This window comes from Penicillium citrinum (assembly GCF_028827155.1).
Source record: "Penicillium citrinum strain IBT 23319 chromosome Unknown utg000008l:1.0-2707905.0:1.0-2709502.0, whole genome shotgun sequence".
Taxonomy (NCBI): domain Eukaryota; kingdom Fungi; phylum Ascomycota; class Eurotiomycetes; order Eurotiales; family Aspergillaceae; genus Penicillium; species Penicillium citrinum.
Genome location: NW_026622693.1, coordinates 1,041,535 through 1,067,461, shown reverse-complemented (window position 1 = coordinate 1,067,461; position 25,927 = coordinate 1,041,535). Strand labels below are relative to the sequence as shown.

Here is a 25,927-nt window from a genome sequence, read left to right as displayed (position 1 = left end):
TTGTTTCAGCCATTTGCTATTTGCTTAAACTCAACAAGTAGCAGTTGAAGTTGAACTTCTCTCAGATTTGTAAGATGAGGGGGTATGACACTTTATAGTGCTTTGGTAGAGGGGCACGGGCCAGATCTGTCCTCGTATTCGGGGTTCGTCCAATCCAATGGAACGCAGTGGTTTCTGATATGCAACTGAGCCAGTATGGCCAGAGATACCTTGGATCATAGTTTGTATACTGGGAGAGGTTTAGGAGGGTTTTTACTAGTCGAAAGGTATTGATTCCTATCATACGCTAAATGTCTTCTATATCTGCCTTCTTCTCTTGGCCTCCTTGGCTAAAATCATAAGCATTCCCAAATGCTCTGTTCAGGTATTGCTGAGTGATGTTTTCCTTCGACTCCCATTCAACTAGGATCTCTAGATGTTCCTGCTGTTCCAGGGTTGTCTTCAGGTCCTCACAGAATTGTAACTTCATCGGATTCCGATACCATGGCGCAAAATGGACTAAAGTTGCTTGTTAGATGATAGAAATAATGAAACATCCTTTACAATTCTTAACATACTCATTGCTAGCATCACACGCACACTGTCGGTCTTGTTTCCAATGCCGGCATGCCAAAGCCGCAGATCCCTGAGAACGACCGATCCCTTTGGAACAACGGGTTGGCAAGGAGATCGGACAGCGCGCCGTTTCTCTAACTCGTCTGTCTTGATTCTACCACTTGCACGTTCACCATGAAGCCCTTCTTGCATATGAAGACCCGTATCCTGGTGTGTCCCAAGCCACACTTCGGTGGACCCATTTTCCGGAGTCATCGTGATCAGTGGAACGTTGATTACTAGGGCAAAAGGATGGTCTGGATGATGAAAATCGGCATCGGAGTGTACAGGCTGTGATTCAGGTGGAAATTCCGGAGTAGGAGGCATTGCGGTGTTCCCGGAGCAGAATGTCCATTTTGGTTTTGGCCCCAAGGCAGTAGATGTAATTTGGGTTGCGATTGAATCTTTCCTCGTTAGTTTTCACTAATATAACCCGAGTGCTATTCAAATCGTGGACATGGGACATACTCATGAATATCTGAGGCTCGAAGTACTCCTGCAAAGGTGGAGCATCTTGTTGGATATTGTTGGGGTTATAGTTGAAGGGGCTGTTTTCTTTGCGCGCAAAAAGGGTGTGTGCATCTTGGATCATCTTTTCGTTCAACCGGTCCAGCATATCATGAGGCACCACGTCGTTGACAACAACTAATCCATCGTGGTATAAACTCCTGATCGCAATTTCGAGGTTTTCTGGGCTAAGCTGGCTATTTTGTACCTCGGCCTTGGACGGCTTGATAGCATTGGGGTAACTCGACAGGGTGCTAAGAGATCGGACTGTTCGAGGGAGAGGTAGAGCCTTACGAGTCGTGATTAGACGCGAGATAGACAACATTATTTCGGCTTCAGTTGTGTATATAAAATGCGAATTGATGAATATCTTCTCATGCAGAGAGAGATTGTACTTCATTTTATACTTCGTCAGCAAACTGGGCTGTCCCGATTAGGCAATGAATTTCCCCCCGCACCTTCCGCTTTTTCTCGTTTTTCGCCTTTCGCCTTTCAAAGGCAAGTACGATCCACCCCACCGCTCCTTCCAATTCAGGAACATGCCACGCCGGTTCGATTCACACCGTGAGTCTCGCAGTCTTCCTTTGCATCATTGGATATTATATCGCTCTCTGGAATTGGACTAACAATTTGAATGTAAGGCTGGTGAGTGCCTGGAAGAATGCCAGGGAAGAGAGAACGCATTTAACATTAACTAACTATACGAATGAAGTAACGAATGTCGGCGACGTCGGGTACGATGTAAGTAAAAGAGCCATTTTAGACAACTTCAAACTCGTCACTAACTCTGTAAAAGGCGATGGAGTACATCCAGAATGTACATCCTGTCTGCGAAGCAATCGATCATGTCAATGGCCCACAGATTCATCAGACGCGGCCTCGAATCAGACCAATCGAGCCAACAACGACGCAGCCTCACAGCTCCGTCCCATCCCGGAGTTGATATCGACGAGTGATCCAGAATTGGCTCTTCGAGACCCTCGAGTTTTCTATTTATTCAGACATTATAAAGACAATTTAGCTTCTTGGTACGACCTCAACGATCACCACCGACACTTCACAGACATAGTGCCAGTCAAGGCGCGTTATAGCCCCTTGCTCCTGAGTGCAATCTTAGCTTTCTCCGCTATAAGTCTGCTATCTTCTTCAATCTCGGGGCCTTGGGCCGATCAGGCCAATTTTTATCTCCTTGAGAGTGTCGAGATATTATTAGAAGTCACTCGCAACATTGAAGCTGCAGTATCAGACGGTGAGGTTTTAGCGGCGATATGCCTCTTGCGCTCTTACGAGATTATCTCTGGTAAGTTAATGTTATTTCTACTTGCTGGGATTGTTATCTAATGAGCTTTTTTGAATCCAGAAAACCTCGGTTCTCAAAGTCATCTACGAGGGTATTATTCCATACTAGCCAGCACTTCAATCAACCTAGATTCACTATCTAGTCTGGCTCGAGCTTCTTTCTGGAATTTCCTTCGTGAAAATATAACAGTGGCCTTAATTGAGCGTCAAAAACTCATGGTCGAGCTTCCTGACGAGCTGGTCCCCAAGGATCTTGATTCTGATGACGATTACGCTAATGCTATCACAATCCTACTTGGGCAAGTTATCAACCAGTGCTTCGGCGAAGATACAAGCTCGGTAGATCGACTGCTCTACCTTGAAAATAGACTCGAAGTATGGAAAGCAAGCATTCCCCATTCATTCACACCTATCGTGAATCACGACTCCGTTGGGCATTACCAGAGACCTTTCCCGTTCATGGGTACGTTGCATGGCTGGCACGGTATGTGGATCGCTTTAATGCATTTGGGTTCAATTTTACTAATTAATATCTATATAGCTGCGTCTATTCAATATTATCAGACGGCGATGATCATATTAGCCCTCGCGAGGCCAAAATTCCAGACAAACAAAACGACAGATAACATGAGGTATGTCACTGAATTGACTCGCAATCTTGAGAATCGTAGCTCCGAGATATGTGCTTTGGCGCTTTCGAGTGAATCACAAGCCGTCTGGGTCAATTCTTTCGGTCCGATTGCCTTCTGTAAGTCATACACCTGTGCACACATTTACAGCCATGCGCCAGTGCTAAATTCGAGATACAGGTGGTTCTTGGCTTCGAGACGTACGCAAATTGAGAGTCACCATCCGTGGCGTTGAGCATTGGGGGTCTCGGACAGGCTGGCCAACTTCCAAAATAATTAAGTGCCTGCGAGAAACTTCCGCGGATGATGGTAGTCATTAACTAGAACCTCGTTGAAATCTTATAGATTAGTCGAGATCCACAAGTGGAAATAGATTGTGAAATGTTAAGTAACATAAACGTTAAAACTACTCCGAGAGGTATCCTCATTCTTCATTTCCCGCCGTTGTCAAACACCAAACGCCTCATAAGGTCATCAAAAATCATCCATAATGTTACTCCGAGTCACTCTCAATCACAAATCCCCCACGCATGCGCCGAGACGATACAACAGGGGCATCTTCTTCGTCTTCATCCGCCTTGGCTGTAAAGGCGTCGGCTTTCGCTTTCCGGTCTCGACTGAAAACCAAATCATCATCAAAATCGAGATCATCTTCTGCTGATGTGAGAGAGGTATCCGCCTCTTCTCGAGCACCGTGACTAGTCGAAACATCCTGCTGTGAACGAGACGACTCAGCCTCCAAGTCTGCCATGAGGATATCGTCGTCGTCACTGGGGATACCACTGCCTGCAGAATCAGATCCACGACGCTGCCGTTTAGGCTCAGCAGTCGCAGCAGATTTCCCGGTATCACTCTTGCGCTTGCGCGCACTCGCTTTCTTGTCCTTGCTGGCCTTCTCTAGTCTTCCAGTTAAGAGGGCCTTCTTGACGTTCTCTGCTTGTTTCTTTCGTCGTTCTTCTTCAAGGCGGAAGAACTCTTCGTCCCCACCTGCATCGCTCTCCTCATCACTAGCATGAATGAATAGATCACTCTTGATCTTTGCCTGGCGAGCCAGAGCGTTGGAAAGACGTGCTTCACGACGCGCCTCGAGAGTTTCGTCATCAAGGGGCTCGTTCTCGGAGTTGTTCTTCTTCTTGCTCTTCTTCCGCTTCTTTTTCAGCTCGTCTAAGGCATTGGATTTGGATCGTGGGTTTGGGGGGAATAGGACTCCATCCGGCACCACGTCTTCTCCTTCCGATTCGGATCCGAAGTTGACATCAAGAGTCCCGTTTTGAAGACTTTCTCGAGCAGAACCGGTATTCTTTCGACGAAGTTGGTCTCGAGGGTCCTCTGTGCTTCCTTCTGGGATCGGCCTCAATATGGACTTGTTCAACGTCGACACTGCCTCTCGGAGCTCAGTCGATGTCATGGTTGCAGGAACAACCCAGGATGCACCTGGTACATCTTCAACACCGAGACGTTGTAGCCCGAGCTCGTTCAAGAGAAGGCGGAGCTTCGCGTTTGAAAACATTGCGTTTGCACAAAGTTCATCACGTGGCTTGATAGCTATAAAGAGGTCAGCTTTTATTTCTTTTTCTTATTCATTTAGGTTGATAGTAGACATACGGATTAGAGGGTTAGATGAACCGCCAGCTTCAGGATCCTCTGCTCGACGAATTTCATCTTGGGTTTCCCATGCTTCCCTTTCAGAAGCCGCCGAGTCCAGGACATCAACAACCCATTTCACAAGGTCTGTTCTCCCATCGAGAACAAGTGCACCGACCACAATTCCCAACTTAGCATCGGCTGTTGTCGCGTTTTTCGAGATGATTTCCAATTGAGCCGGCGCTCGCTTCGATGTGGATATTGTTTGCTTTTCTTGACCATATTCAAGGTAGAATAAAGTGTTATTCATTTTGCTGAAAAGTAGTTCCGTGACTAAAGCAGGCCGCTGATCAATCTTCTTGACTAGGCGTCGGATGATTTGTCGAACCAACTCCTCCCATTCTTTGAAGACTGACTTGCTGCTGCTGTCCATCGCGCCGGGCCCCTTGATCATCCGGTGAAAGAGGTTGATTATATCCAAACGGAATAGTAGAACAGTCATTTCTTGTTTGAACGCGATACGATAGAAGTATCGATGGGCACGTTTCAACTGCTCGGGGTTCAGCTCTTTGTAAAACTCGGTAAAGGCAACGAAAGTGTCCACGCAGCTTTGGTTGCAGAACTTTGCTGAGAATCGTTTGAAATCAAAGGCTCGTTCCTTCGTGACCTGAACAGCATCCTCCATCTCTTCGTCCTCTGAGTTCTGCTCTTCATCGCCGGCCACCTCTTGTCCATCGAGTTGCTCTGCCTTCTTCTTGCGCTTAGCTTTACGCTTAGATCGAATTTGCATATCGGCATTTTCCTTCGAGTATCGTTCGAGCATTCGCAGAAAAACATGAGCAAGCTCCGTGGCAGCGTCCAAGTAGCCAAACCCTTGGTCTTTGTATCCACGAACAATTGCCAGGATTCTATCGTGCGTCGTCTCTTCGTAGAATATGCGATTCTGGATATTCTCGGCGATTTCTTGGTCTTCTTCGATCGGCGATAGAGCCATTTCTTGAACAGTCAACAGAATCTGGGTGAAGCATCGCATTTGAGCATTTAGATCGTCCCATTCCTTATTGTCGAAGCTATTCTGCATAGCCCGGTTCAAAGTGATAAATGTCTCTTGGTTCAGAACTCCAGCAACCAACCCATAGCTGTCTGGTTCGGTCTCTTTCGCGGATTTGCCCTGTTCGGTGTGTTTCTTCATTTGAGATACTCGCCGTGCCCGTTCGGCTTCGAGGAACCAGCCTACGGTATAGAAGAATTGACGGGAGTTTATTTCTAGGACCCGCTCAGCCTCCCGCTCGATGGCTTTCCGAACATGAGTGAAAAGAGGATTGAAGCCAGAGTCCAGGAACTCCTCGACGAATGTCCTCAAGTTCTTTGAAGCCGACGCAGAAAGATGGGTCGGCATATTGAAATTGTTATTTTGCACAATATCTTCCTTCTTCCGGCGGGGTCGAGGCTTGTTCCACTTCTTGCTTTGGTCCATCTTGTGGAGAGTGGTTTGATCATCTCGCAAGACATCTTGCCCTGAGACAGTAGAAACCTTTGCATCGTCTCGTTTCACCCAAATCATTGTTCCGAATCGTCCGTGGCGGGTGGGTGCATTCTTAGCATATTCTCTTCGAACAAGAGATTCTTTCTGTAGTAGATCACCAAGCTCATCTGTTCGCTTGGCCTTTCGTTGGTCTTCTTCCATGAATAACTTGTCGACATTCACACCTTTAACGAGATGGAATAGAATCTCCAGTAGTACCACATCCTGCATGTTGAAGTCATCGCCAACATTAGAGCACATGGTCAAGATGAGGGCGAAAGCATCCTGTGCCTGGAACGCATCGATTGTAGCTGATCTAGAAACCTCCTCCTCTTCGCCTTCCGCCGCAAGTCGTGCATTCGTCGAGATTATTGCAATGTTCCGAATCAAGTATAACATCAGTTTCAAGATACCTTCGTCGCGGCTTTCACGCTCGGATCGTGGGATCGCCATGCTCGGTAGAGCAATTCGAATAACGGCGCGCAGAAGGTTCGTTCCGCCATATTTGAGAATACCACGTTTGTATTGGGCTTGTGCCTGTTGGAGGTACGGGGTATGTCGGTGGTGGTTCACAGTCATCTGGCTATGGTACTCCAAGGGCCATGTCAATGGCACAAGTAGTTCCACTATGCTTGTATTAGTTCGTCCTTGTGATAGATCCTCCCATATTGGATTGAACTCACAACATGCCAAAGCAACTCGAGTCATATGCTTGCTTTTTTGTCCATTTTCCCACCAGATCGAGAGAATTGGAAGTAGATCGCCGTTCACCAGATTCGCCTCTCCTAAGCACCGAGCGACGTCCATTCGGTTATTCTTTTCGTCGTACAATTTCAACCATCTCTTGATATCACGCAAACATGCGAGGGCATCATCACCCAGCACATATCTATCTGCATCCTCGCCATTGAACCCTCCGAGCTAAGGAATGAAAGTATTAGTATTAGTCGATATCCAATTCCTCTATTTCCAGTGAATGATTGGGACTTGGCACTCACAGCGGTAACCAGGCTGTAAACATAGCCACGCACATCCGGGTCTATAACCTGAACATCATGACCCAGAGCAACCGGCTCCTGTTCCATGGTGGAATGGGATGACTTGACTTTTTTTGATATCGCAGCGCAAGTCAAATGTAACTCGAACGGGCAAGCGCGTCGACGCGTTCCGCGTTTCGGCTGCCTCGGCGATTCGGAGAAATGATATTACCGGTCAGCCGAAGATAACCGATGACGTCGGGAAGTAACATGTGAATATCTATACAAGCTCCCTCTTCACTCCTCGTTTTTGGCTTCTCATCAACTTCCGGATCATTTGCAGTCATGTTTCTTCGTGCTCTTCGTTCAGCTGGTCATAACGGCCCCAAGGCGGCTCGCGGTTTCAGCTCTACTTCCGTGGCCAATGCTGCCGAGGTCAAGTCTCTTGGCGTGATCGGTGCCGGTCAAATGGTTTGTCGTATGTTCCCGTACGAGAAGGATAGTGATATCTAACAAGATTTAGGGTCTGGGAATTGCTCTTGTTGCGGCTCAAAAGGCACAGGTGCCTGTGACTCTAATTGATAATTCGCAAGCATCGTTGGATAAGGGACTTAAGTTCGCCGGTACATTAAACCCCCCCCCCCAAACCCGCAACTCGCAATGAGGATATTCGTCGTTGCAAGATTATTGCTTAGAGAAGTCAAGCACCTAGCCAGACACTAACAATGTGACAGATAAGCTGCTTGAGAAGGATGTCTCCAAGCAACGTCTTACCCGGGAGGCCGCCGATGCGGCACGCGGCCTTCTTACCCCGAGCACCAAGATGGACGACCTCTCGTCGGTGGACTTTGTGATCGAGGCTGTTCCTGAAATTGTCGACCTTAAGCAGACGATCTTCAGCAACCTGGCCCAGATTGCTCCTAAGCATGCTATCCTGGCCACCAACACATCATCCATCTCCATCACCAAGATTGCGGCCGCAACTACGACAGACCCGACGGATTTGCAAGCCCCGGCACGGGTGATTTCGACCCACTTCATGAACCCCGTTCCTGTCCAGAAGGGTGTGGAGATTATTCGAGGTCTGCAGACTTCCCAAGAGACCATGGACACGGCAATTGCTTTTGTCCAGCGTATGGGCAAGGTTGCCTCCGTCTCCGCCGACTCACCCGGTTTCCTCGCGAACCGCATTCTGATGCCGTACATCAATGAAGCAGTCATCTGCCTTGAAACCGGCGTTGGTGGACGTGAGGATATTGACAACATCATGAAGACCGGTACCAATGTGCCCATGGGTCCCTTAACCCTTGCCGATTTCATTGGTCTGGACACCTGCCTCGCCATTATGAATGTCCTGCACCAGGAAACCGGTGATAGCAAGTACAGACCATCCGGTCTTCTGCGCCGCATGGTCGATGCTGGCTGGCTCGGAAAGAAGTCTGGCAAGGGCTTCTACGATTACTGATAGCCATATATTCCATGTCATTGAGCTTGGTTCATGAGCAAAATCGGTTTCCATTGCACTATACCTCCTGTATCCTATCATTTTAGATACTCACTAGCCTTGATAAATATGAAATCGCCGTAAATGATGCCGCAACGAAGTTCCCCTTCCCCTGCGAGATCTCTCAGATTCACCTATTCATTGCCATCGCCATGGACATTGCCTCTCGTGCTTCAACTGTCGTCCCCCTTCCTGCCTCTAGAGCACTCTCCATCTCAGCATGATCCATAGCAACAAGAAAGAGAGCAAGATTCTCTTCCTCGTCTGCGAAAACAGGGTCGTCGGCATCAACTTCATCGCCTTGTCTGCAGCGGCAGCCAGGAAACGGTCGACCGCAGATATAACTATAAATCAAGCATGAATACATAGAGACAGACAGTAGCTCTCAAGTTGTGTAGTGAACTTACCAAAAGTCCGCTCCGCAAATGCATCTCACATGGTGACATCCACCGTTCTTTTCGACCATCGCATGACACTCATAGCATCGTTGCCAATGATGACGTCTTGCCATCTCCAAGATTCCCGGTAACCCGGGATCTCGTGTACACCCCGTAGTCGTGTGAGCAATGTCCCGACATTGAGGGCAAATCTTGGTACGGCAACGAGGGCATGTCTGATACTTCAAATCAGGCCTCAAATGCTTTGTATGGATCCAACGTCTGCAATTTGCCTGAGGACAATACCACCGCTCAGCTGGTGGCACTTCCTCCTCGTCGGCTCGCGAGGCATAGAGACGCTTTCCACGGGCCGACATTGTTGATAGTACTTGCTGGGTTGGAATCGCTTGACCACAGCATCGGGCCGGGAATAGTGATTTATTTTGCAGCGAGAGTAGTGCCATCTTTCGAAGACAACGATGGCAGTATTGGTGCTTGCAGGGGGTTAGAACCAGTCTTATAGGTCGAACGTCTTCGTAGCAGCTGGCACATCGCCTAGTTTAAGCTATTGTCAGTATTCTGATCCATGCTATATCCCATCTATCTATACATGGGCGCACTTACTCCTTCCCCTTTGAAAAGAATCTCCCGTATATCGCTTTCAATCTATCCCTAATTCCACATCTGCTGCTATCTGGCGGGTCCATGTCTGGCCTGGAAGCCATTCTCATAAGCCAGTCGAGCTCGTCATCAGAGAATTCAGGTTTGCCGATGATCACTGCGTCTGTTGGACCTGGGGCACTCCAGACACAGTATGAAGCACGGCGTTCAAGTTGATGGGGGATGTAGTCTGCCTCTTCTTCAATTGGTAGCTGAAGATCTTCAATGGCTTGAGAGATTCTGTTTCGAGGCCATCGAACCGTAGAGGGCTGTGTCGCCGATGATTCTGTCATTTTCATGTCAATGGGAGATTATGAATACTGAAAGAAAGTCGACTTGGAGAACATGAAATATCAGGCCAGCGGCACTCGCCGGGATGCACATACCACTACTACTCATACATGTTTATCGCAAACACGGCCGTTGGGATTGTAAAAGGAACATCACCCACAATGCGAGAAACTAGCCCTATTAAATATGTTTCTCCCGCCATCATTTGGTCCATGGTAACCCTGTCAGCTTGTAGTATTGAGGGGTCTCTCACATAGTAGATCAACTGTAAGCTAGCTGCAGTAGCGGGTTAGGGTTAGGATTAAACCAAGGTTGCGTAAGCAAACGGCCACCTTCACAAACTAAGATGGAATTTTACAATGAGAACGACTCAATATTGCATCACCTCACTAATACCAAAGAATTACTTTGTCCAAGTCAATATAAGATGTACTACCTAGTAGAGCCCTGGAAAATTGGTCATGGTGAACCTCTGGGAATGCACCATTGAATGCAGGTTTGTTGAACTAATTATTATTATTAAAAACAAAGGGTATCTTTCATGCATTGAATACTGCCTCCATGTAAACAATATTCCCAACTCCGATAAATATCCATATCTTATAAATTTTGATGCCAGCAGCCTTCAAATAGTGCCAGCAAATCGTCGACCAGCCCACCCAGATCCATACTCTTGATAGTCTTGGCGGGAAATCGCAACCTTGCTCAGCTCTTCCCTATTATTAGCAAGGCGAGAGCCTCCCAGCCATGTAGAGCGGATGGGACTAGCCGCTAGTTAGTAAATGACTAGATTCACACCCGAAGAGATTGAGGCTACTTACTCTTCAGCACGACGAACTCTCACAACACATTCAGCAGATGCTATCTGACGCAATTCAGTCTCCCTGTGAAAGAGTTAGCTATCTTGAAGCATCCAAACTGGGGGAATTGCACCATACAGGCGCTCCATAAACCCTGGAATGCTAGCATTGCCGCCTACAACAAGAACGTTTGCCAAGAAAGCAGCATGTAATCCAGGAGGAAGAACAGATAGGCTTTGCAGAATCATTTCAGAAACTCCCGCTTGCTTCATGCCAATATCACTCGGACGAAACAAAAGCTCTGGCACAGTAAAGCGTTCGTTCCCCAGGATCAACACATCCTCCGAAAGAATTTCAGCACTCAGGCCAGATAAAGCCCCTTTTTTCTTTTTTGCATGCATCAAGGGATCGTGTGGTCGCATGAAACCCTTCTTGTTCGCATTGGGGTCAGGAAGAACAAAGTCCACGACGACACTATCGTCCGAGGCAACCTGGCGCTTGAGGTTCGCTTTCCACGTCTTCTCCATATCTGTTGTGAAATCATTGGATACAAAGCACGCCGACTCTTTCACCTCATTCATAATGTATGTCTCATCTACCATGTTGTATTGTCTCATCGACACTATTTCCTTGAGATAATTTGTCAGGTGTTTACCCCCGATATCAAGACGGCGAATCGCGCGTTGAATAGGTAGACCCCGGTACACCGGGGTCACTGTAGTGTGGGAATATCCCGAATCGACAACAAGAAGACAATCCGCAGGCAAAATATCCGTATCAGGACTCCGAAGCGGGTCGCCAAATAAAGAATGGACTTCGTTCCAAGCATTAAGAGTCGGACCTACAAAGCATCATCTCATCAGTACCTTCATTTGTATGACTTCACCCCCAGGCACAGCTCTCGAGCTTACCCAAGCACCTCACATAACCTCCAAATCCCCATTCTTCCATAACCATTTCGTCTGTATTCCGTTGCAAGACAGGCATGGCATTCGGCGCCTCGGTGAGTATCAATGTTGTCTCCTCGGGTGCGGGAATCCGAAGACTCTTATTTCGCGCTGTTGCCTTCTCTTCGAAGAAAGACTGTTCCCAGATTTCCCGTTCCGCTTCCCAATTCACCAGATATCCCTTCTCAACAGGTCGTCGAAACATAGCCTCATTCCAATCACTAACACCAGTAGATATATGTGGACCAACCACAATCCTATTATCACGTGTCTTGACGAGGCAATTTGGGATCGTTGTGCACGCAGACAGAGCTTCTTCGGCTGTACCACCGGAGGCATAGCCCGCTTTCATTGTATAAGCACCATTGTCGATGATGAATGTTTTCTCGGGAATGCGTCCAGAGGGAACTTCTGGTAGATCATTAGCAGCTTTTGCCGCAGCACGGGCTTTAGTCGTTCCCATTATCTTCAGGGAATTAAGGTTAGAAAAAGAAAAGCCACGGCGAGTCGAGAAGCTCCTGCCTCAACGCGGCGCATTCTACACCGCCTTGTTTCTGCTAGTTCTATTTAGCGTGTCTGAGAAAGGCGGTGTCTTTTTTGAATGACACTCCAATGGAAGTGCAATTATATAGATAGAATTGTTGTTTTGTATTATATATCCTTATTGGAATATATTTCTCACAGTCTATTCAATGAAGTATCAAAGCGCCAAGTAAATCCTTCGTGAAAAGCCCACGTTATAGCCCCAAGGATCCCGCCCCGCAGAGCCCTAACAGCCCCGCGATCAAAAAAAAAGTCTCCCATACAAACCCATCCTCCTCAACTCCCCTCCAACACAACCTCACCTCAACCAAAGCCATAACCAGCGGCCTCGCCCGCGGCAAACAACCACGAAATGGCGACTCAACTGACAACCCTCCTCGCCACAACCTTAACCCTTCTAAACCAATTCCAAGAAACCCTCACACCAACCTCAGCCTCCGCAACCCAATCTCAAGCCAAAGCCAACACCACCACCGAAACCGAAAAGGCAAATCAAGATGCAAAGCCCCTCGCTCTACTCTCAGCCTCATCTTCCGCTCTAAAGGCCCAAGTAACCAAACTCTCCCTACTATCAATAACAACGCCCTTCACGCCCTCAGCAATAACCACTGTCCTCCGAGCCGTAAATGAGTCCGTCCTACCCTCGCTCATTACGGCTTCATTACTCGTTACACCAGCCGAGTACACGAAGGCATTCCATCTTGAAATTCTCACGCTTTCGCGCACGGTGTTGGCGGAATTCGCTGCTGTTGTGGGCATCGTCAAGGATATTGCGGAGAAAGACCTGTCTGAGAAGGATAAGAAGGATATGAGTAAAGCGGAGAAGGATGTTGTTACCGTTGCGGCGGGACGGGTGTGGGATGCTTGTGATGTTGTTACGAATACCGCTGGGAAGGGGGTTGTCGGATTTGTTATGCATCGGGTTGAGCAGTGGAGGGATCTTATTCGGGATGCTGTTGAGGAAATTGAGGAGTGGGATCCGGAGGAGGGCGATGATTTCTTTGATGATTTGATGGGGGGGTGAGAAGGGGGATGATGATGATGATGATGACGATGAGGATGAGGATGAGGATGAGGAGGATAATGCGGCGTTGCTGGAGAGGAAGAAATCTACATTGCGATTTCTCAAGCCCATTTCGCAGATCTACCCGGCTGTCATTAACAACCGTTTGAAAAATGCTGGTGAAATACCTCTATCTGTGAAGGGTGGTGTTGCAAAGCTTGAAGCTTTGATGTTGAAGCTTGGGAGGGTACCAGATCTGGTTGATGAAGCTGCGGGGGCTCTTTATGAGGATGATGCGGAGAGGTCTGTTGAATTTTTGAAAGATATTCGCCGCAATGCTACTGAAACTGTAACCTCGTTGGAGCTTCCTTGGGATGAGAAGAAGGAGGCCAATGGTGTGCAGGCTGCTGGAGATAAGTTTACTGTTTGGTCAAGGACGTGGCTCAAGGTGATGGAGGAAGTGGGCAAGTCAATTGAGACTGCATGAAAGGAATGCAGATTCTCTGGCATGCTGGATTTTACATGCATGATACCCAGTTGATGTGAATAAGAGTTCAAAAACAAATTCAATGCACAATAAAATGATATTTGTCTATTTACAGGTTAGAAGAAATTGATATAACTATTATACAAAAGCCCGCCAGTATTGCCAAGGTCGTCTTCTCGCTCATCGCCGATGCTAATATTTACTTTAAAACTCATCAGCATTGAGATCATCTTCCCATTCTGGAATATCTTGGGCGGGGATATGCTCCTTCAAGAACTGCAGCACAGCATCAGTTCCCTTCGCCACGACCTGCCACCGAGGTACTCTGAACCGATTGCCTGCGACCTCGAACCGCCTCAAAGCCGAGCCGGTACCCCAATTGCGGGGGGAACGTTCAGCGGCCAAAAGACCGATCTTCGGTGGTAAGTAGTCAATGTCATTGTTGCCGACTTCCAGTACCTGCAGACCCTGGACAGCCTCGAAATCAAGGCTGCCAATCCGATTGTCAGAAACGAGGAAAGACTTGAGCTCCGGGTATATCTCGCGAATACGCGGTAATGCGCCGGTCAATCGATTGTTAGACACGTCAAGAACATTGAGCGATGGGGCCTTAAGGTTCTCAAGGAGTGTTTCGATGGACGTTAAACCAGTAGCACTGATATTAAGTGATTGCAGTTTGGGGAGCTCTAAGGGGGAGGACAGAAGCTCAGCACTATCCAACGGATTGTGAGATAGGTCAAGTTCAGTGAGATTCTGCGCAAGCATCTGCAGTGCTGATGTTGGAAAGCGAGATATTTCATTGTGTTGCAAGTCAAGGCGGCGAATGTCTTCCTTATTGATCCACTCCAGTTTCTCAGCTGATAATTCAGTCATTTCCGAATATGATCTGTCTAGAACACCGCCAGGCCTGATTGTCCAGCCACTCTCCATGGCAGGTGTTTCAGGTGCAAGAGTAAATTGCGTCGCCACGGACCCCTCGTCATCTGTATCGAGTGGATCAGGTTCACACCGACTGCGCATATCTTGAATGATTTCATCTGAAGTCATGCTTAGTAGCTTGCGTTCGCGAAGTGGATTGTTGGCGATTCGGAAGGATGTCAAGCCTTCCATAAACCCAATCTTCTCGTCTAGGCGAGTAATATTATTTCCAGTGAGATCAATATTCTTGACCGACTTCAATCCTACCAGTCCTTCGGGAAGCTCTGTAATACTATTATCCTCCGCCGAAAGAACTATTAGAGATTGCCAGGAAGACATAGAAGGTAGGTGCTTGATGCGATTTATCCCAATGTAGAGACTCTGGAGTCCTGGTAAAACCAATTTGTCATTCGCAGCAAATACCTCAATTGTATTGCTGGCCACATTCAAAGTTTGTAGATGTTCAAGACGATCCACTGATTCCGGAATGAGAGTGCCTTGCAATGCATTTTTAGGGGCGTTGATAGTCCGCAAAGGTAGTATGCTTAGTGCGGTGAATGGCAGAGATTCCAATTTATTCTCACCGACATCGAGAATTTTGAGGTCTGTGAGCTCAGCAAGCTCCTCTGGTAGGCATGTGAGAGAATTTCGACTGAGATCAAGTACCTCCAGTTGTCGCAGACGCTTGACGTCTGCCGTCAGTGGGCCAGTCAGCTTGTTATTTGCTAATTTCAAATCGACCAAGCTCGGGATTTCCAGCACAACTCGAAATTTTTCCATATCAAGAGAGTTATTGGAGAGATTAAGGAATCGCAGTTGCCGTAATTGTCTGATACCCATTGGGAGAGTCTGCAATACATTGCCATGGAGGTCTAAGGTTTCTAACCCGCCAAATTGAGGCCCTCGTTCATCCTTGTCCAGGTCAACGTTTTCTGGGTTCACGTCAGGGAAGGTATCCTCTGATATCACAGTCAATTCGTTGTCTGCTGCAATGAATTTGACGAGGTCCACATTTTCGAACCAATTGGTTGCGTCTGGATCAAATTCGTACATATTGATCACCTCCCTAGGGATCTCAATCAATGAAAGAGCGGCAATATTGAGTGTTCCCGACATACGGGCACCCTCCACTCGTTTGCGTAGCACGGCTGTATTAGAGCCCTTTGGCAGTTGATCGAAAGGATCCTCATCGATAGAGTTCCATGAATCCACTGGCTGGACTTGTGGCGTGGGCTTTTCTTCATTCTTGTCACTCTTTGCTGCTGCTTTGCGAGCTGCTTTGGCTTTTGCAATACTCTCACGCAGAGCGCTTGATGACTTGGAAGCCTTTCTGGACTCACTTTCCATTTGTTGCTCGGGAGTCAAGTCATCGGGAATGTTAGATGCCGCAGACACATATCTTGAGGCAGTGGATGGAGATCGCACCGCTGATGGTGATTCCGACTGCGGCTTTCTAGTTTTTCGGATGTTCAATGGGCGTTCGGGCGGTCCCATGTCAGTTTTGACAGACGTCGTGGTTGCCTTTCCTGACGAGGGTTTTGTAAGTGACGGCTTGGTCATTGGTTTGCTATTAAGCTTATCCAGAGATGCCTTTTTGAGAGGTGTCGTTGCTGCCTCCGTGCTACCGCTGCCCGATACAGTGCTATGCCTTGTCGACGGCATTTTTATTTTTGAGGGGCTTTCCATGGCATCTGGAATCTTATTTGCTGGCAAGCTTGTAGGTGACGCGACTGACAGACGGTTGCGGGACGGGAGGCGAAGCTTTGATACGGGTTGCGACAGAAATTCATTTCCATTCGTTTGACCGGAAGATGAGCGTGATGGTGAACGGGAGTAGCTCGATACATTCGATGGCGTCCTGGAGGGAGATCGTATAGGGCTTGCTCCATTGAAGAAACTTGACTGCCGTTTCACGGACGCGGGTGATGGTGGAATGTTTGATATTGTTTCTATAGTTCGGTCTGATAGCGAGGGGCGAGTCTGTCGTACTCGACCGCGAGCCTCGTGTCCATCTTCATCCCCCACTGAGCTCACGTCTTCGGGTGTGTCGGTTTCGTCCGAGCCGTGGATGGGTTCCGTGGATGCAAGGGGTATTTCTTCCCGGGGCTTTGCTGGTGATAAATATCGTGAGGAAGGCTTTTTTAGCAGCGACTCGTATGAGGGACGTCTTAAGCGACTATGGTCAAGGCCAGAATCCGCTTGAAGACGATCTCGCGAAGGTGAGGGGCGGATTGACTTTGATGCGGTTGAGGTTGGTAAGGGCAGTCTCGATACTGGTCGCGGGATTCCACTTGGGGGGGCGAGCAGCAGTTCTCGATTGACCCTCCATGCTAGATGTCCCTTTGGTCTGGAAGGTTGGAGTGAAATCCCCCAAGGCGTGAGTAGGCACACGTCAAGGAGACCCCAGCGAGTCCGTGCAGACTCAAGAATGTGAAAGGCGGGGGGAACACAAAATAAGTTCGGATGAAAATAGAGGTAGGTCCACCTTCATGACAGCTCAAAAGAAATCTCACTTCTGGTGGGATGCTAAATCGGGGCAAGGGAGGAGAGATGGTCGAAGCTCAATTATTGGAGATCGATGGAGATCGGCTTGTTTACTTACTTTTATGCCACGATAGCTGCCTCAGGCAGAAATCTATTCACAGTTGATGACATAGAACAATACGATAGTAAGACACTTACAATGGAATCGAGTTACATTTGGAGGGTATTTACATCAATGTTCTTGCAGTATGGGTAGGCATTTGACAAGCTTGAGTGAAAAACAGTACTATCAGTATCAGTAGCGTCCTAGATAGTATATGCCGGTGCCGTAGGGATCCTGCATCAAAGATGAATTGCCGAGATTGGTGCGGGCAAGTACGTCTGCGTTCTTTCAATTTCGGAATAACTAAACCCTTTTTTAAATGAATAAAATCAAACCTTGCTGCTGGGGGAATGTACTGTATTAGTATTGATGTTGATTGAAGCTATTCCAATGTTGAGCGGGTGGTTGTATAGATAGTGATTGAATGGTGTACCTGCCCAGGTGGAGGTATATTTTCCAGGTACCCGCCGGCGTCTATTTTCAAAATTGAACCTGGAAATCCACCAACCACCCGAAATCGTATGGCATTTCAAACCAAATTCATTACTGATGAGGAGGGCTACAATAGGTAGTAGAAAAATGAGTTGCATTTGCAGATTTTTCCGGGAGGCTGTCAGGTAGCATTCCGGGAATGTTCCATTCCATAGATCGATGGCATTCCTGGAATGCCACAAAAACATACCACATGTATGTGATAATTTTCTCTATGTACTACTAACAATGGTGAAGAGTAATTATGAACTCAGTCCACGATGATGATGTTTATCTGTTGTTTATCTGCAATATCAGTATGAGATCATCTATTCTCATGTACAATACAATATCCCCAACATGGTTGCCAGACCAACCCCGTCGTTCGCAGCCTGTTTACATCCAAAAAAGACCACCCGATCGTCCACCTTTCCCGCTTTAGGCAAAGTGGATCTATTGGTACATCCTGATTGGCTGATCCTGTCACATGGTTGGCTGACCCCAGCCGCATTTCGCACTGCGCACTGCCGTTCCCAGCCCCCTCCTCCACCACGATATCAAATAATCCCCCTCTCTTATTCTCTTATTGTTCTTGTTTCTCCCTCCCCCTTCATATCCCTCCCCAAATCAAAAATCACCCTTCGCATTATTCTCTACGTCCGATTGCGCACTCAATACGTACCCTATTCTTCTTCCCTATCTTTTACTAGTCCGGTATGCGCCCGACCGCCTTTCAATGGCCCATGCTCTCTTCTCTATCGATAGCGATAAACTAACCCAGATCTGCCCCCCCCCCAGTGCGAGGATTATACATCCCCCCCAAATCCCCACGGTTGGCCCCTTGAGTCCGTTATTACTCTTGTATAATCGATATCACCGGCCATGTCTCAATCTCCCCTCGCCGCACCCGCCGAAATTCTTGCCCCGGCAACCCCAGAGAAACGGGCCCGTCTTTCACCATCACCCGATCTGAGTGCTCCGATCATCAAGGACCGATCTTCCCAGTCAGACAAGAAGTTTATTTCGCCGCCACCTCTCTCATCCTCCGATATGACACCACCACCCTCCACTCAGATTCCCGGCGCACCTCTCCGCCGGTCTCATTCTCGCTCCATCAGTCCTTCTCTTATCACTCCAGTTGACTTGGATAAGTCACTGTGCGACGCCTACGGCGCATCAGAGAATCTCCCATCCGCTGATGATATCGAGAATGCGAACGAGGCCCAGCTACGTACCATCGCCAAAGATTTACTGGCGGTAGCTCAAGAGGCCCGCATGTCCGCATTGCACTTCAAGTTACAGAATAGTCTTGTCTCTTTCGCCAGCAATGAAGCTGTCAAGCGCGCTGAGGTTGAGCACCAGCTTGCCAAGCGCGAGGTCGAAATTCTTCAAAGCGATGAGTATCGCAGTCGCTCTCGCCCTACAGAACCTCTCACCCCCAGACCGTCCCAGTCTGTATCAAAAGATGACTATCTTGCTGCGATCCAGCGATCCCAAGATCTTGAAAGCGTCAACAACCTCCTGGATCGTCGACTGCGCAATGCCAAGCGAGCTATCGATGATGCCACCACGAGATCAGTGGAGCTGACTGAGCAAAATGAGATGTTGAAGCGCCGAATTGAAGACAATCGCCGACACTTTTCTCAGATCTATAACTATGGATGTCTTTCTCCCGGCATGCAGAACGAGATGCAAACAATCTGCCGTGGCGAAGCAACTGATGGCCTGGCAGCTCTTCTCTTTGCAGACAAATTTACCAACCGCCTGCACGAGCCTCACACTTCCTTCGCCACATCTTCCGTGCCTGTCACTCCGCAACAACCACGTTCTGCTCATCAGGCCAGCCATTACACGACTCCCGGGGGAGGCTCGCGAGACCAGCAATACGACAGCGACAGCACCGTCTCTCTCTCAGCTGCAGAGTCTGAAGACGAAAACATGGCCACCCGTCAATCCAATATGCGTTCTACTGCTCCGAAAACCAGTACTCTTCTGCAAACGAAGCTGTTCGGTCAAGTAAAGAAACCTGGCGTGGAGCGAGGCCAATCCAACAAACGCAAGGCTGGTTCCAGTCAGCCTGGATCAGCGAAGAGATCTAGGGCGAATGGCGGAGTGGGTCTGGGAATTGAAACCTAAGACCATCTCCACTCCCTGCACGAGCCCAACGCTTGTGCCATTCAACCGGATACGATTCATGACTTAGCTTTGCATTCCATGTGTGCTGATAGCTTACACTTCTTACGACTTCCTTCCCCAGATGGGAACTCTTATGATTCATGAATGTTTAACGGCATCTGACCTTGTTTGAAATAGCGATTGCAATATGGTTTCTTGTTCTTTTTCTTATGCTCGGGTATCGGTATCAGTTCATGGCTACATTTTACCTTGAACAGGCGTTTAAAAATGGGATTTCTCTGGCTTTTTGACTTGTTTTGTTTCTGGCTCTTTTCGGATGTTTAAATTTGGGGGCTGTACCCTGACTATTGACTTGAGGTACAGCCGAGGAGCCCTCTAGAGATCTCTGAAGGGCATGGATATGGACATGGGCCATGAAATGGAGTATTGCTCAACTGCATCTTGCATGGTGTACACTAGAATAGAATGCAAAATTTCCATTACCATTCGCTCCAAGTAAAGAAAATAATGTATACCAGTAATTGTGTCTCGTATCTACTAGTTATGTATAGTACTATGTAGTTAAGTGTTGTATGTAACTACTGCGTACATTATGACTGTATTATGCTACTCGCACTAACCCAATATGGTTGTATGACTAATCAATGGCAGTTGTCCCGATCGGGACTAGTTAGGGCTCGCTAAGCGAAGCGGTGAGTGGCTGCCGGCGGCCACACGAAAAATGCACCCTTCAGTTTCTGCCGCTTGAAGGGAGATTTGTCCAGCAACCCTCCGACGACCACCACCCGGCTCGATCCCCATCCGTCACCATGGTGCGTTTCCCTCGAATCCTGAATTGCGAAGATGAATTGGCCGACAAAATATGCTCGTTGGAGGAATTGTCGTGGCTGTGATGCGTGTGTGTTGGGAACATTGAAGACTGATGGACTCTTTTCTCGTGGATATAGGCGATCAAGCACAACAACCAGATCCAGAAGAACCGTGAGTAAAATCACTGCGATACCTATCCGATGCGCTTTGCGTTGCTTGCGAATGAATGCAACTACGTGGAATTGCGACGGGTTTTGTTGAATTCATGGAAGTTCAATATGCTAATGTTTTCTCATTATAGACTTCCGCAAGGATTGGCAGAAGCGTGTTCGTGTGCACTTCGACCAGGTACGACATTATCAACCCTTTCATTTCGAATACCCTGGAACCAAGCAAAAAAAAAATCTTTCTATTCCGCCCACCGAACTGATTCGACATGTCTCGACTGGGTCCTGGAAGAGGAAATTTTCTTGGATGGGAACAACAATTATATCGAACTCGACTCAACTAACATTTTCAATTTAGCCCGGTCGTAAGCACCGCAGACGTGAGAACCGTCTCGCCAAGGCCGCCGCCGTTGCTCCCCGTCCGGTCGACAAGCTGCGTCCCGTTGTGCGATGCCCCACCGTCAAGTACAACCGCCGTGTCCGTGCCGGCCGTGGTTTCACCCTGGCTGAGCTGAAGGTAAATCGACAATCACCAGACCCCATATCTCCGACAATGAACACACACTTACGCTTTTATCTTTTTGTGATATAGGAGGCTGGCATTCCCAAGAAGCTCGCCCCCACCGTCGGTATCTCCGTTGACCACCGCCGTGTCAACTACTCCAAGGAGTCCCTGGTCGCCAACGTTGCCCGCCTCAAGGACTACAAGGCTCGCCTGATCCTCTTCCCCGCAAGAGCGGTCAGTTCAAGAAGCTCGACTCCTCCCCCGAGGACGTCAAGGCCGTCAAGGCTTCCCTGGCCAACGGTACCCGTGACGGTGTCGCCACCTACGTTGGTGCTACTTTCCCCATCACCAACCCCACTCCCGAGGAGGCCATCACTGAGGTCAAGCGTGACTCCCTCCCCAAGGGTGAGGAGGCTGCTTACCGCAAGCTCCGTGACTCTCGTGCTGAGGCCCGCCACCGCGGCAAGCGTGAGGCTCGCGCCAAGGCTAAGGCCGAGGAGGAGGCCAACGCCAAGAAATAAATGTGTTAATTTTTCTGCTCGTGCTGATGATGATGATCGGGTCGGTTTTTCGGATCGAGGATGAAGAGTGTATTGTGGCATGGCGTGGTGTCTATCTTCCTCCCCCTCGTCCTCCTTTTTTGATTCAAATCTGAAAAAATACCACTTCCTCCAAAATATTCCTTTTTCCTCTCTCCCTCTCCCTCTCCCCTTGATCCCTGAAACCTCCCTTCTCCTTTTTTGTCTCTTAAAAGAAAAGAAACTCGGAAGATCCTTCGAAATGCAAAACCGCCCCAATTCTTTCTTCAATCGTTCCGTCTGGTGTGCTGGTGTTGTTCTACGGTTCCCTGGTTGCCAATACCCTACACTAGCGTAGTGTAGAGTACCGAGTACGAACATAAAAGTTTGCGGTTTTGTATATGGACTTCCTAGAGGGCGTTAAATGGGACTTGGATTCCTTGTGGATTTTGGATTTGGTTCAAGCTGGGATTGGTCCTAGTATGCCGGTTACATTATACCACTGAAGTAATCTCCAACGAAGATATTTCCAAGATCCAATCTTCAACAGTCAGCATAGCGTACACTTGTAGTCCTTTGTAATTCTTCTTGGGCAGATATACTGCACCTTCCAGGAGTGTTGTACTCAAATATCAACATTGGTTACTTAGTATATACTGTACAGGAGTTTACAGGGCAGTTCTTTGACAAGGAGCACTCTTTTATACACGATACATTATGGCTGGGGATCTCGCCCTGGTATAAACAAACTATACAAGTACGTCCTCCATACTAATTGTATAGCATTGATGGTTCGGGCTGGCAGAACAGTCTCTTTTTGATAGCCACAGATTTCTAAAGACCTCATTTAAATTAATTCTTCTGGTGAAATTACTCTTCCTACTATGACTCGAAGATGTCAGAAGTCTATTGTAGAAATCCTTTGCTAGCTGTGCTCTTAACTTCTACTGCTGCCTTCACTACTACTACCTTCTCGTTCACTTCATTCACTACCACACCCTTTTCCACTTCTACCGCCTTCTTCTATTTCTCTTCTTTTCCTTCCATCGTCATCCTCGTCTTCAAGCTTATCTTCACTTTTATTCATCTCCATCTTCATCACCACCCAGTGCGTTGCTTTCTCTTGCACACCATGTCTTCCTCTCTACCACCAAGCTAAACCGTATACAACTAATCTAGCGTATTGATTCTGGCTTTCAATATGGGGTGGAATGAGGCATTTTCACATCACAAAAACTAGTAGCTTTGTATTGATACTAAGTTTCTCTGTTATATCTCAATAACTTACTGGAGAAGAGGTAGATGACCTGGGAGTCGCGCTAGTCCGTATCGGGACACATATTCTGCACCTCAATTCCAATACTTTATGAAAATAATGTATACCAAAACATAATTATTTACACACTTAATTCAAATACTGCCCAGTATTTGAATTCAGAATCTCTCAAAGCCATATCTTTGTGATACAAATTTTGTGGGCACAAATTTGTATAAGATCCTATCATACAAACTCTTTAAGACGATAGAACGGTGTTTACACCTTGATGACCTTTGATATCATCTGAATGATAGTATCTTTCAATATTTTTGAAGACTGGGCATCTAATAGCCCGGATCAGTTAGTGAAAATTAATCTGGTAATCTGATTCAGAAGTGGGTGTGCACACAATGTGTATCTAGAGCTATCTACATGGTAGATGTATATATGTGGACCATCCGGGTGCATAACCCACAAGTTGTGGGTTGTGAATGAATAACCTTATTCAGTGGCTTATTGGAACTTTCCAATAATCATACAAATGTGCAGCGAATATACTAGGTAGTATATTCTCTACAAGTGTTGTATGTTAGGTAACTTAATCAATATAAGGAATACCAAAGCAACCTGCAAGTTTGCTATGAAGCAACCTTGCTTCATACCAAGGTTGGTATGAATTTGGAAGTTCCCACGGTAAATATTTGAATATAAAGGAGTTTCAGCCTCTAAGGGGAAAAATACATTCACAGAGTCTCAAATCCTATATGGTATCTCACAGCCCAAACTGAATTACACCTTCCTGCGCCAACGCTTTATCGAAACAAAAACAACACAAATCAATCATCTCTCAAAAACACACCCAGAGTGCCACTAACAGCTCGCAAAATCACATCTGATCGCATTGTTCCAGCCAAACCTCGCGTGGTGCCAGCACCATGCTCAGACAATAACCCGTGAAACAACTTCTTCGCCTCCTGATCAATCTTTCTACTCGCCTCTTTACTAACATTCGAGACCGAGACACTGAGTTCCGGTCTAAGCTGTGGTTCACCCGTCCAATCGTCCATCACTAGTACATTCGATAAAAGGACCCGGTACTTCCTACTAGATCCCGAATGAATGACCATTGTGTTGCGTTCCAGATGAGGTACTAATCGTCGTAACTCCGAAATAGTGATAACTCCATCTTGCGAAGAGCGAGGATCTTCTTTTCCACGAGCTGAGATAGGGGCTCGACCGTGCTTTTTCTCAATCTCTGCCCAAAGCTGCGCACGCGCGAGAGATGCTTCCCAATACCGATTTATACCCCAGCATAGTGTTGCCACGTCTAGATTTAGGAGAGGATTCTCGAGCCGATTGTCGATCCATCGGCGGAGAGTTTCGGGTACTTTTCGCTTTTTGCTCTCGTTACCCGTTGGGACGGATACAGAGTTAATAGTCTGTGTTTCGGGGTTTGTTTCATATACAACGGATACATTGTATAAAGCGCGTGGGAAGGGGGATGGTGCCGTAAATTTGAGTGTATGTATTTCCAAGAAAGAGTCCGGTTCAGATGCACGACTTGTATGCGTACTGAGTGCGAGTGGAGCAAAGACCGTAAGGTATGACTGTGACTGCGCAGAAGCTTTCAAGGCGAATGGATTTGTTGGTAGAGGCGAAGCTTGTCGATGGGGTCGGCGGATATTGATGGAGAAGGGAAGGAGAGTCGAAAGAAGTGATGAGATGGGTGTTGGAGCTTTCTTGGGTATAGGTTGATTGATGTATGAGGATTCTTCTGCGAGCATGGTCAAAAATCGGTCGAGCTCCCTGCTATCCTGGGCTATGTTGACCCCGGACTCAAGATCATCGGTCCATTTTGTTAAATCTGCAACATCATTTTTAAGTCGTAGTAAATCGGCCGCAAGTCTCTTGCGAGACTTTCGTTTTTCCAATACTGCGATTGATATTCCATCTTCAAGGTCGCCTGCGTCAGGCAGATCCTCCTCTGGAACCGGGTCATGAAACCTTGCTGATTTCAAAGGGCTTCCATGAAGAGCTTCCGTAGCTCGTCGTTTCATTCTCTTTTCAAGCCTCATGCTAGGACTACTGCTCAACAGTCCCCTGGGTCGCTCAGGTGCCTTTTCAAGCCCGAGTTGTGTCGGAGTAGGTGGAAGTTCTGGCTCAAGAGGGTCTTCATCGAATGCGCCATCTAAACCGGTTTCAATATTTGTCGGATCATCTTCTACCCTTGTCGCACTGCCTAGTTCTTGCGCAAGCTGCCCTTCTGGAGTATCTGCCTCTGCAGGAGGGGCAGGCGTTGGGGATCCGAGATCGAAGTTTACCGCAGACATCCTCTTAGTTGACATCCTGCGAGGCGGTTTCGAGAATGCTTGAATACCACTTGCGCGTCGACTGGGCGATGAGAAGATTGGGACATCGTTAGACACTCGCGGTTGCTTCAATGGACTAGAGGGATTCAACGAGGGGCGCATGGCCTTCCGACGAAACCCCCCTCGCATTTGCATCTGCTTCAGCACCATCTTCTGCTCTTTGCGCCTGTCTTGTAGGCGATCTGCTAAGTGCGCGTTCGAGGACATCAGGATGCGATTTGGCGAGACTGGACTTAGTGGGCGATTGGAAGGATGGTCGTCTGGGATTGTGCCTATCTTCGAGTGCCTCATAAGACTGAGACGCAGTGATCGCAACACTGGATCGATCACCAGTCCTGCGGCGTTTTGGCGGCGAATCCATGGTTGTCAAGAGGTCAACAACATTGAAGTCCCGCTCGCCGCCCGCGCGAATCTCGTTGCGCCGTAAACAACGGTGTTTGCATTGTTTGCACCTATGACCT

At 47.7% G+C, this 25,927-nt stretch overlaps 12 protein-coding genes across 12 annotated transcripts; 5 read left to right on the top strand and 7 right to left on the bottom strand.

The window, feature by feature from the left end:
• Positions 1-286: 286 nt before the first annotated feature.
• On the bottom strand, positions 287-1,426 carry N7469_008850 (phytanoyl-CoA dioxygenase family protein; the record flags this gene model as incomplete). Its single annotated transcript, XM_056647768.1, has 3 exons — positions 287-498; positions 558-998; positions 1,063-1,426. The coding sequence occupies 3 exons, from the start codon at positions 1,424-1,426 to the stop codon at positions 287-289; spliced, it is 1,017 nt and encodes a 338-aa protein (XP_056497533.1).
• Positions 1,427-1,819: 393 nt separating this feature from the next.
• On the top strand, positions 1,820-3,349 carry N7469_008849 (uncharacterized protein; the record flags this gene model as incomplete). The annotated part of the gene is made up of 5 exons (XM_056647767.1): positions 1,820-1,835; positions 1,898-2,401; positions 2,462-2,884; positions 2,942-3,148; positions 3,210-3,349. 5 exons carry the CDS (start codon positions 1,820-1,822, stop codon positions 3,347-3,349), a joined length of 1,290 nt encoding a protein of 429 aa, XP_056497532.1.
• Positions 3,350-3,522: 173 nt separating this feature from the next.
• tof1 (putative DNA repair protein (Tof1)) lies at positions 3,523-7,223 on the bottom strand (the record flags this gene model as incomplete). Its single annotated transcript, XM_056647766.1, has 4 exons — positions 3,523-4,574; positions 4,635-6,764; positions 6,822-7,059; positions 7,137-7,223. The coding sequence occupies 4 exons, from the start codon at positions 7,221-7,223 to the stop codon at positions 3,523-3,525; spliced, it is 3,507 nt and encodes a 1,168-aa protein (XP_056497531.1).
• A 237-nt stretch (positions 7,224-7,460) lies between these two features.
• N7469_008847 (3-hydroxyacyl-CoA dehydrogenase family protein) lies at positions 7,461-8,580 on the top strand (the record flags this gene model as incomplete). Its single annotated transcript, XM_056647765.1, has 3 exons — positions 7,461-7,586; positions 7,639-7,738; positions 7,850-8,580. 3 exons carry the CDS (start codon positions 7,461-7,463, stop codon positions 8,578-8,580), a joined length of 957 nt encoding a protein of 318 aa, XP_056497530.1.
• Positions 8,581-8,749: 169 nt separating this feature from the next.
• Positions 8,750-9,373, bottom strand: N7469_008846 (BRcat and Rcat domain-containing protein; the record flags this gene model as incomplete). The annotated part of the gene is made up of 2 exons (XM_056647764.1): positions 8,750-8,963; positions 9,027-9,373. 2 exons carry the CDS (start codon positions 9,371-9,373, stop codon positions 8,750-8,752), a joined length of 561 nt encoding a protein of 186 aa, XP_056497529.1.
• Positions 9,374-9,513: 140 nt separating this feature from the next.
• Positions 9,514-9,949, bottom strand: N7469_008845 (uncharacterized protein; the record flags this gene model as incomplete). Its single annotated transcript, XM_056647763.1, has 2 exons — positions 9,514-9,551; positions 9,679-9,949. 2 exons carry the CDS (start codon positions 9,947-9,949, stop codon positions 9,514-9,516), a joined length of 309 nt encoding a protein of 102 aa, XP_056497528.1.
• A 623-nt stretch (positions 9,950-10,572) lies between these two features.
• On the bottom strand, positions 10,573-12,157 carry arp6 (actin family protein; the record flags this gene model as incomplete). The annotated part of the gene is made up of 4 exons (XM_056647762.1): positions 10,573-10,711; positions 10,769-10,831; positions 10,886-11,588; positions 11,659-12,157. The coding sequence occupies 4 exons, from the start codon at positions 12,155-12,157 to the stop codon at positions 10,573-10,575; spliced, it is 1,404 nt and encodes a 467-aa protein (XP_056497527.1).
• Positions 12,158-12,589: 432 nt separating this feature from the next.
• N7469_008843 (uncharacterized protein) lies at positions 12,590-13,727 on the top strand (the record flags this gene model as incomplete). Its single annotated transcript, XM_056647761.1, has 2 exons — positions 12,590-13,257; positions 13,340-13,727. The coding sequence occupies 2 exons, from the start codon at positions 12,590-12,592 to the stop codon at positions 13,725-13,727; spliced, it is 1,056 nt and encodes a 351-aa protein (XP_056497526.1).
• Positions 13,728-13,931: 204 nt separating this feature from the next.
• N7469_008842 (uncharacterized protein) lies at positions 13,932-17,136 on the bottom strand (the record flags this gene model as incomplete). The annotated part of the gene is made up of 2 exons (XM_056647760.1): positions 13,932-16,880; positions 17,131-17,136. 2 exons carry the CDS (start codon positions 17,134-17,136, stop codon positions 13,932-13,934), a joined length of 2,955 nt encoding a protein of 984 aa, XP_056497525.1.
• Positions 17,137-18,585: 1,449 nt separating this feature from the next.
• N7469_008841 (uncharacterized protein) lies at positions 18,586-19,839 on the top strand (the record flags this gene model as incomplete). The annotated part of the gene is made up of 1 exon (XM_056647759.1): positions 18,586-19,839. One exon carries the CDS (start codon positions 18,586-18,588, stop codon positions 19,837-19,839), a length of 1,254 nt encoding a protein of 417 aa, XP_056497524.1.
• A 625-nt stretch (positions 19,840-20,464) lies between these two features.
• N7469_008840 (60S ribosomal protein eL13) lies at positions 20,465-21,842 on the top strand (the record flags this gene model as incomplete). The annotated part of the gene is made up of 7 exons (XM_056647758.1): positions 20,465-20,470; positions 20,514-20,651; positions 20,787-20,820; positions 20,951-20,997; positions 21,175-21,333; positions 21,409-21,555; positions 21,597-21,842. The coding sequence occupies 7 exons, from the start codon at positions 20,465-20,467 to the stop codon at positions 21,840-21,842; spliced, it is 777 nt and encodes a 258-aa protein (XP_056497523.1).
• A 2,091-nt stretch (positions 21,843-23,933) lies between these two features.
• On the bottom strand, positions 23,934-25,827 carry N7469_008839 (uncharacterized protein; the record flags this gene model as incomplete). Its single annotated transcript, XM_056647757.1, has 2 exons — positions 23,934-25,542; positions 25,580-25,827. The coding sequence occupies 2 exons, from the start codon at positions 25,825-25,827 to the stop codon at positions 23,934-23,936; spliced, it is 1,857 nt and encodes a 618-aa protein (XP_056497522.1).
• Positions 25,828-25,927: the final 100 nt, after the last annotated feature.